This window comes from Nothobranchius furzeri, chromosome 11 (genome assembly GCF_043380555.1).
Source record: "Nothobranchius furzeri strain GRZ-AD chromosome 11, NfurGRZ-RIMD1, whole genome shotgun sequence".
Classification (NCBI taxonomy): domain Eukaryota; kingdom Metazoa; phylum Chordata; class Actinopteri; order Cyprinodontiformes; family Nothobranchiidae; genus Nothobranchius; species Nothobranchius furzeri.
Window position 1 is genome coordinate 29,303,431 of NC_091751.1, and position 9,176 is coordinate 29,312,606.

Genomic DNA, 9,176 nt, shown 5'->3' on the forward strand with positions numbered 1-9,176 from the left:
AACCATGATTATAGGAGGACTACACAGAATGCAGTGTTTATTCATGATTTCCACATAAATTATATGCTTTGATATATTCATCCCATCTTGAATGGCAAAGCAATTAAAAATAAGCTAATTACTCGTAATAAAATGCTAACAATTTGATAGGATTCATTTTATTTACAATATAGATTGTCAACTGTTACTGGTATTTTAAAATATGTATATATTTATAGATATTCTTTATAAAATGCCTTTTGTAAACAGTAAGTGCTTAACGTGCTGGTTAAAAACAACTTTCTTACCTCAGATAACTCCATTGCTAACACTAGCTCAGCTCTATTACGAAGAAGCAATGCTCTGGTGTTGACTCGGCTTTTCCTGCGCGTGCACATTAGGAGGCGTGGCTTTCGGCTCTTTCAGGAAGGGCGGGGGAGGCGGGGGAGTGAGCAACAGCCGTTCGAATTTAAAAATCTCCTCCTCACCCTGACGGTGTCATTTTACGGACCGTGCCTTTAAGACACTTAAAGGTATTGGCCAGACTTGGCATTAAAATTGTAGAAATTCTGTATAACTACACTTTACCATCTATATAAATATGAACTGCATTCAGTTTTTCATTTTGTTAAGGAATTTTGTCATAAATCATTACAGAAAATTAAAATTCTCTCCTCCAGAGAGTGAAGAGCTGTGTTCCGCATACGTCACTCCAGCACGTAAAACGAGGTAGCTGCTGATGCTAGTATTGTGAATAACTAGTTTGGATAGTTTCGTGCTCTTAATTATTACAAAAAATTGCGTTTACAGCTGCAGCAAAAGGTCTGAGCCATGTGTCCGTGTCCTACACACAATTTTAAATAACATAGGTCTGATCTAAAATAATAACCTATATCTATAAATCCATCTGGAACCGCACCGGTACTTCTGGAGTCCGAGTCCTGTTAGCATGACTGCAGCAACACTGTTAACTGTGTTCGCTCCGATAAGGAAAAAACAAGTCATTTGGGAAAACAACGACACACACAGATATAATCTAAAAGATGATTCCCATATAAACAATAGATCCACCATGGACCAGTAGAACCTGCGTGCAATCGTGGATTAGTGCAAACGAGTGATGGAGCTAAAACCAGCTGAGAACTCGTCAGTTTAGAGCTCTCGGTGGAGCACAGAAATCAAATATTTAACAGAAGTAAACAAACGGTACCAATTTTGGTTCTGAAGTTGAACAGAATCCACCTCAATGTTCAAATCGGGTCGCAGGTCTTCAGAATCAAACGGTCTAAAACACGTCTGCACCTCTGGTAGTGATAGCTAGCGGTTAAACTTCTCCGGTAATCCAATATCTGTTCTTGTCGTTGTGTCCCAGAGAAAAAACTAATCTGACCGACTAGCAGAGGCTTCAGAAGCAACATCTGACTGATGACACATTGTTTTGCTATTGACCCTTTGCACGTGACGTCACGCCACTCATGTGACCGCCCCCTTCGCCATGATGGACGGCAAAAAGACCGTTTACACCCATAGAAACTCCAGTGAGGATAGTCCAAACAAGCCAGTTTGTAGCCTTTTATTGCTTTTATTTAGTTGATTTGACAGTAAAATGGTTTTAGCTTGCTGCGTGGTTGGCTGCACTAAGAGACAAGGACGTAAACCCAACTCGTTTTTTATTTTTAATAACTTTGATGGAGACTGAGGACGGAGATGAACTGCAGCGATCAATCAATCAAGCGGACTAGCTGGCCTCAGATTTGCAGCGAACATGTTTTTACCGGGTAAAATTAACATTAGTTTATTTCACGAGGAAGACAGGGACAGGGATAAATGTGATGTGTTTATACTAATTATTGCCTGATGGATGGGTATTTCACCACGGAGGCTGTGCTCCGTCCAGTGTAGTGTAAAGCGAGACAATTATTAACAATATTAAAGCTCCGATATATGATTACGTGTGCTAAAATTACATTATTTATTTATATGAGCGTCGGCGTTCAGAGATCTTCTCATTCCGGTGTGAGAGCAGCAGCTGAACCCGGTAACACCACCAGCAACAGAAGCTGGTAGGGATCCGGACTTTTTAAAAATCAGCTTTGGTGTAAAGTGAAACGCTGTTTACAACATAAAGTCATAAATCCAGACGGGTGAATTTAGGCAAAGTCAGCAACATGTTTACATTGGTGAACAGCTGCAGAGAGAATGTAAGCTAACGTTGGTAAGCTAGTTAACATACTGCTCTCTATGAGCCCCCGCAAGATGCGCTACTTCTGATAACTGAACTGGGCATGAACTAGTTGAAGGAATGCTGGAGGAGTTTTGTTTTTGTTTTGATCGCAAAACAATTTCAGGCTCTACTTTCCCCTTTGTTTAGTAGTCGTGTCGCTGGCTGTTTACATGCTTTTGCCGTCCACCTGTGGACCCACGTGATTAGGTGACGTCGGTGCAAAGGGTCAATAACCCTAATGCAGAAACTCCGGAGTCTGGGGTTGTTTACTATGGCTGTTTCAGCAGATCTCCTTGTGAAATGTCACCAGCGGCCCAGGGCATAGACTGGAAGTTAGTTTGTTTTTCCTGCACCAATCAATCAGATTTTCTTAAAATTCCAGCCGTAAAAATCCCAAAACCTTTTTCATCTGAGGTTTTAATACTTCTTTACACGTGCCATTCAAAGGACTTTTGCCTCTGGCCAATATCTTTAAAGTTAAGGGAACTCTGTTTCCATTTGTATTAATCATCACTTCTTCTTCTTAACTCATATTTATAATCATCTTTCATTTGTTTATTGATCTTTATATTCATTTTATAATTTCATGATTTTAAATTGATTTTATGATGGTTTGTTGCTTTGTTTTAAGGTTCATTATATAAATAAAATTTACTTACTTATTTTTCTCAACAATGATGTTTTGGGGTTATTTATGTGCTCCTCATAAACTCTCACCTCTTCTTGTTAAATAAAAAACATTAAAGAAGACAGTTTATGTTTTCACCTTGACCCAAAATTGTGACAAAACACCAGTGATGTGTTCTATCACCCTCTGGTGGCTAGTTCCTGTAACAGCTGTGCTGATTAGGTTCACGTTCACTCACTAATGTTGGGTTTATTGCAAAACTTTTGCCTGATAAACACAGTTAATTTTTTAATACACATTTTTTTTATTTATATGAAAACATGTCAACATTTTATTTGTTGTAAAACTATGATGAGAACTGGCCACATTTATTTCTACTTCTGCTTTCATTGCTTCAGAAATATAAAAACCAAACCAAATAAACACAGAATATTAGATGAACTAATTATGTAAAAAAAAAAATTTATTTTAGTCAGACTCTGTGAACCGATCTAGTCTTTGTTATTTTGTTAAATGTAATTTAAACCAATATGGAGTATTTAGTGGATCTGTGAGAGATTTAGATGATTTATAAAAGACAAGACAATAAAAAATTATTTTAACTACCACAGCTTTATTTTTGCTTCAGTTTTTTTTCAAATGGCACAATTATTTAGTTGTTTGGGTTTCCATTGAGTGACACCTTTTAACCCTTTGATGCATGAATTATGAAATCTTCAACCATGATTTTTTAAACAATTTTTTTCATTCATCTTTAGGTGTGAACAAAACAAATTTCAACAAATATTTGTTGTTAAATTTTATAATTTACAAATAATTTATTACATGTCCACCTTGGTGGATAACGTGCATTCTGAACATGAAATATGTTGGCTTGGCTTACTGAAGTCCAAATGGAGGGACTCAAATGCAATAAAGTCTTCAACAGCTGTACTTAATAGCAAAAACAAATAAATAACAATTTTGAGTACCTGTCCACTGTAGTGACCATTATGCACCAAAGGGTTAAAAGAGACTACATCTAAAATCGGACTTCTCAGATTTTTGTAAGACTTCAGCTAAAACTTTCGTGTTTGCAATAAAAACAGTAGATTCTGAAGCAGAAGGCGTAAAAGGACCTCTTCACCCTTTAAAGGTTTTCACTTCCATGTCCGCATCTTCTTCTGAGCTGCTTGTAAAGTCAAAATCTTCACTCCTGCAGGATGGAAACAGACATACAAAGAAATAGGTCAACTCAAAACTCCGACTGAGTTGTGTGAAAGTTAAGATGATGTAATTCCTACCAGCGCACACCAGTGTTTAATAACTGCTCACTGGCCAGAGTCCTGAGCAGGCTCCAGTAAGGAGCATTTCGCCCAAATCTCTGTGGGAGGACGGGGCTTGGAGCCTCTCTGATGTCACGGCACTCTCCACACATCTGGAGTAGCTCCCAAGACCTCCCGAACCTCTGGGGCATGTTGGGTCTGGAGTTGGGTGCCCTGTCGTCACTGCTGTCCCTGCCAAAGCGCAGGGGCATGTTGGCGTGCATGTGCAGCGGTTTGGCAGTGGGGGGGTACAGCTTAATGATGGTTGGCAGGCTGATCTTGCTGGTGGTGGGGGTCACGTGAATTTTGAAGCTCTCCAAGTCTAAGCTTCTGCGGATTCCACTCATCAGCTGGTCACAGGGAATCAAAAAGAGTTCTAGATTCAAACCACAGTTTTCTTAGTCTCCAATAAATAAAGTTATTAAACTTTGCAGACCTGCGGGTGATACATTTGTAGTTTAACCCTCTGAAGGCGGGCGTTGCAGGTTTTCAACGTTAACACCTACCTACCCGGTTACTCCACATACGTATTTCATGAGCATTTTTTAACTCAGAAGAACCCCTGAAGGACTTAGTTTTTTGCCCTTTTATCAAACTTACTTTGAGCCTGAGAGCGTTCATCTACCAGAAAACACAAGTTTCTCCTAACTGACTCGAAAACCAGACTTCTGTTTAGCTTGTTCACTAAAAACAAAAAGTTTTAGCATTAATGCAGAAGTAGTAGCTGACTGATTCCTACCTGTTGGCGAGGCAGCTTCCTAATCGAGTACCTGTTGCCGTTGCTGCTTTGCAGGGTCTCGTCGTTGTGGATGGATTTCCCAAAGACACGGAAGTCGTATGCTGCAGCCCCTCCGAGACCCCCCAGCATCAGCAGCGCCAGCAGTGTCACTGTGGTCAGCATGGTAGGAGCTCTGTTTTACACTGTCTACCAGGGCGGTGTTTGGACACATGTCTTTCTGCACACTGACCAGTCCTGGTGATTTTAAACCTCTGGACACGTGCGTCAGCAGTAGCGCACGGTGGAGACACCGACACACGCACAGAGACCCATTCAAACATTGCTAACTGATGTACTAATCATCCGGCTCAGCTAGTTAAATCTGATAGAGGTATCTGTGCACTAATTAGGCTGCTGAATGAACTGAATGCCTTTTGTTTTCAGAGAGGAAATAACACACACACACACACGAACACACAGCAATCTGGATTATGCAAAAGAAACAACATGCCACACCAAAGACTTAAATTGAATTAAAAATCAAGGTTCTATTCATCTAATCTGCTTGGTTATAGAAAATATTAAACCAGTTTCTATCAGGACATTTTCTTTCATGCTAATTTCTATTGGAGTATATTGAACACAGAAATGTTAAAGCTGCAGCCAGTGGGTTGTTTGGGTCACCGTGGTAATCATACACAGGCATAAATACCACGATACAAGGAGCACAGGCCCATTGTTGGATAGACAGCTTACACGGTGTTAAACACCCTCACTACCAGTTGTGAAGAAAGAATCCTAGACTGCTGAAAAGTTACAGCCCACGGTGACATCACACCAAGTTTAACACTCCACTGTTTGATATCAACCATACTCAATAAATATCTATTTGAAGGTATAAAGTCCAACTTTTTGTGATCCCTCTGAATAATGTTTTAAATGAAAATAACATTACAATAATCAGAAGAGGGTGAAGAGCAGGTACATGCGTGCATCCGTGCTCTGGTCTCCTTGGTCTCCACTTTTATTCAACTCCTCAATTCCTCCATTTTAGCCATCATAAATCCACTCAGTAAATAAAGTCCATCATGGCAGGTATTCGCCCCACACAGGCGTTTGTGTTGCTCAGGTGCACCAGGATCAGCCTGAATGTCAGGAATGCCCGTTGTGTCACAAGGTGATGATGACGAGCAGCAGGGAATTTTAATTTGATGGATGTGGCGTCACCTGGAATTGTTGCCGTCCGGTCCGGTTTCTGAGAGCAGAGCAGCTCATACAGTAACTCAGAGGATAAGAATCAAGTCACATCTGGTTTGAGTGAACCTGCCTCGGCGTGGCCTTTCTTTCAGTTTTCTTTTCTGCATCGTGGTCTACCTCCCACCTCTCCTCAGCCCTTTTCTCCGTGTTTTCCCTCCCTGACCCTGGACCCGGCGCGTTGACTGTGGGATTTGGGATTTACGACGGTGTGTTGGACCGTCATCCTGAGTCCTATCTGCAGAGCGCCTCCATAAACCTCTCCCTTTGTTCTTTCAGCGAGCTCTCCCAGCACTCCCTACAAGTCCTTGCTCTCTGCCACTGTAATTCTCTCTCCCTAATGTTTTAATGCTCATCTCTCACCACCCCTGCAGCCTTTTCGTCTTTGCACTTACATGCTTTTGCCCCCATTCCTTTCTCTGCATGTTCTTAAAACACTCTGTGTCTTTGATGGGATTATAGGTCATAACTCTGTTTTTGACAGTCCGAGCACCCATGCTGCATAACACCCATAAGAGTTATCTATGTGTTTATTTTGCTTGTGATTTAAATGAAGATGATCTTTAATTAAGGGTAGAATGTGCAGGATGACGTCTGCTCCAAAACACCTCCATCTAAATATTGGCCTGTGAGATTAATGGCAACATGAGCTCCAGTCACTGATGGGTGAAACAAGAAAGGTCAAAGTTTAACTGTAGGGCTGCTTAGGTGTCTTTGCAGGTTCTCCAGGATGATGAGTTCTTTCTCCCCAACCTGTCAGAGTTGTCTAAAATTAAATAAGACATCGGATCATTTCACTCCTGCAGCTTTTTCTGCCCATCTTTGTTAGTTTTCAGCTGAATTGACCAGACATATTTCCCAGACTTCCTAGACTTTGAGGATGCGTTGCAGCAAGGCGAGTGAGAGCCAGGAACGTCAGGAGTTTCTGTGCCAAACCAATCAGAACATGCAAGCCTCGTGTAACATGCAACTCTGAAAATGTCTGGATCTGAGCTTTGACTTTCCACTTTATTTAACAGTTGGCTAACAAAGATGAGATTTGGGAGAAGGGTTGGTACCAAGAGCCAATCGTGTGGCTAACGGCTGGAAAAAGGTAGCCATCTTGGATTTTTTAAGGGACTAAATGAGCAAATCTGAGAATAGATTGAATCATGTTTTGCACTTTTGAACTTAGTGAGCAGCGAATTAGCCATCTGACCAGCTGGGCAAATCTATCTACCTGGACAAGCTTCCAGGCCCAGGCTGCCACAGCTACCTGACTCCACCATCAGCCATCAGGCCAGAGCCAGGATTGGGCAGCGCTAGCACCCAGGGAGAACAAGTGGGTTAACGTTTCCGTAACACCGTGGACATTTCATTTTACCTGCAGGGTAGAGGGATTTAAGCAGTCTGAACAGACAGACTACAGGCCTCAGGATTTTTCTGCATGTCTGCATCTATGAAGGAGATAAAAACAACAATCGGTCACATATCAGAAGAAATGGTGATGAATGAAATCAAAGAGCTCAAAACCTTGTCATGGAGAAGGATGAACTCATCCTTAAACTAGAGCAGTGAACAATATTTCTGGAAAGAGGATATTACCTGGTTTAGAGATAAGACTTCACTCCTATGCATAGAGCTTGATTCAGGTGGAGTAAAAGGGGAGGACCCAGCATCTAACATAGGTGTTGGTAGGGAAGTAAGGCCGCTGCAAAAACAGAACATTGCAACGTGGGTCTGGAACTCTAGCGCTGTTTTTGTTTCAGTTCTGTTTCATATTTGATTAATAATATAAATGTGATGTGACCTTACACATATAAGTATAGATGTGTAAACAGATTTAATATTAAAGCAGTGAATATTGGAGGAGTGGAGTTGAAGTATCTCAGGTTCTTGTTCACGAGTGTTGTGGGGGTATGTTATGGGGTAAGTATTGTTCATTATATGATTTAATTTTGAAAGTTCATCCGTCTTGTGCTGTGACTAAAAAACACTCTTAGATAAGAATGAGCGTGGAGGGACCTTGGCCAAGTGACAGTATCTTTCTTGCAGATTAAAGCTCCAGATAAGACTTATGTCTCCAAATGACTTGATACTAAAGGGGTGACCTGTAGATGGAAAAACAGACCATTTCCGGAGGCTACAAATTTGTCAGCGCAGTTAAACAACCGTTCAATGAGTCAGAAATAGCACAGTGTGTTTTTTGATTTGTACATGATAGACTGGTTATTATGTTGTGGGGTAAATATTGTTGCTTTTGAGCTTAATATATTACTTTTACTTATGACCAATAAGATGTGATATTCTATATAAGCATAGAATATCAACCTGCTTGGTCTTTGAATGTTTAATCAGAAGATTCTAGGATTCTTTGCTTTTTCAGTGATCATAACACACTTCGTATTAATTCAGACAGAGTCAGGTTTATAAAAAGTAAGACATTTAATTTCTAAACAAATTAAAAACAAGACAAGTTAAATAAGATGAATGTAATGGATGAATATAAGTAGATGGGATGGGATGTATGGTGATTATAGTGGGTGTTTATCAGAACCTTGTATCTAGAAGAAACTGAGTTCTGGGTGTGAAAAGAATTTGGTCTGCATTAAACTATGAAGTTGTTTCTTATCAAAATGGCATCAGACACAATCTTGCTGTGTTCTACATACCCCTGAGGAGACTCTCCTTCGGATCCGAGACGTCGGGGGGTTGGGTGACCCCAAGGTACCGAAGTTCATAGAAAAGACTGCAGTACGACCAGGTCAGTCCAGAGTTGTCTCCCGGATCACAAAAGATAGATTAAATCGTCTGCGTCTAGAACAGCTGTTTCTGAATAGCTGAAGGAACCGTTTTTGCTGTCCGCTGTAGCGTGTAGGTTTTGACAGCTTGTCAAGAGATGCAGTGGTTAGAGTTTTCCCCGGTGGTCAGTCCGGAGTTCTGCTCAAAAACTAACTGGATCACTCCGTAAGTGATTCTGTTGTAATATTCACATGTTATGATTACACGGCCAATCAGGACAAAAGAGGTTAAGAGGTGTTAACAAACAAACCTCAGAACACACGAATGTTCTAGTTCTGTGGATAAAGA

At 40.7% G+C, this 9,176-nt stretch overlaps 1 protein-coding gene across 2 annotated transcripts; it reads right to left on the bottom strand.

Moving 5' to 3' along the window:
• Window positions 1–2,891: 2,891 nt before the first annotated feature.
• Window positions 2,892–8,014, bottom strand: npvf (neuropeptide VF precursor). Of its 2 annotated transcripts, none has more exons than XM_070556052.1 (4): window positions 7,692–8,014; window positions 4,875–7,543; window positions 4,125–4,485; window positions 2,892–4,026 (listed from the first exon to the last, which is right to left on the bottom strand). In XM_070556052.1, exons 2-4 carry the CDS (start codon window positions 5,034–5,036, stop codon window positions 3,971–3,973), a joined length of 579 nt encoding a protein of 192 aa, XP_070412153.1. In that variant the 5' UTR covers window positions 5,037–7,543; window positions 7,692–8,014; the 3' UTR covers window positions 2,892–3,970. The 2 variants fall into 2 exon arrangements, with proteins under 2 accessions (XP_070412153.1, XP_054600507.2); XM_054744532.2 differs by having other exon boundaries at window positions 2,894–4,026; window positions 4,115–4,485; window positions 7,692–8,002.
• Window positions 8,015–9,176: the final 1,162 nt, after the last annotated feature.

Bases quoted from the DNA above. Each gene is read 5' to 3' on its own strand.
- npvf (XM_054744532.2), bottom strand. From the start codon at position 5,036: ATGCTGACCACAGTGACACTGCTGGCGCTGCTGATGCTGGGGGGTCTC. The intron at 4,486-4,874 runs GTAGGAATCAGT...CCCTGTGACCAG, and splicing joins GGAAGCTGCCTCGCCAACAG to CTGATGAGTGGAATCCGCAG. The intron at 4,027-4,114 runs GTAGGAATTACA...TCCATCCTGCAG, and splicing joins TTAAACACTGGTGTGCGCTG to GAGTGAAGATTTTGACTTTA.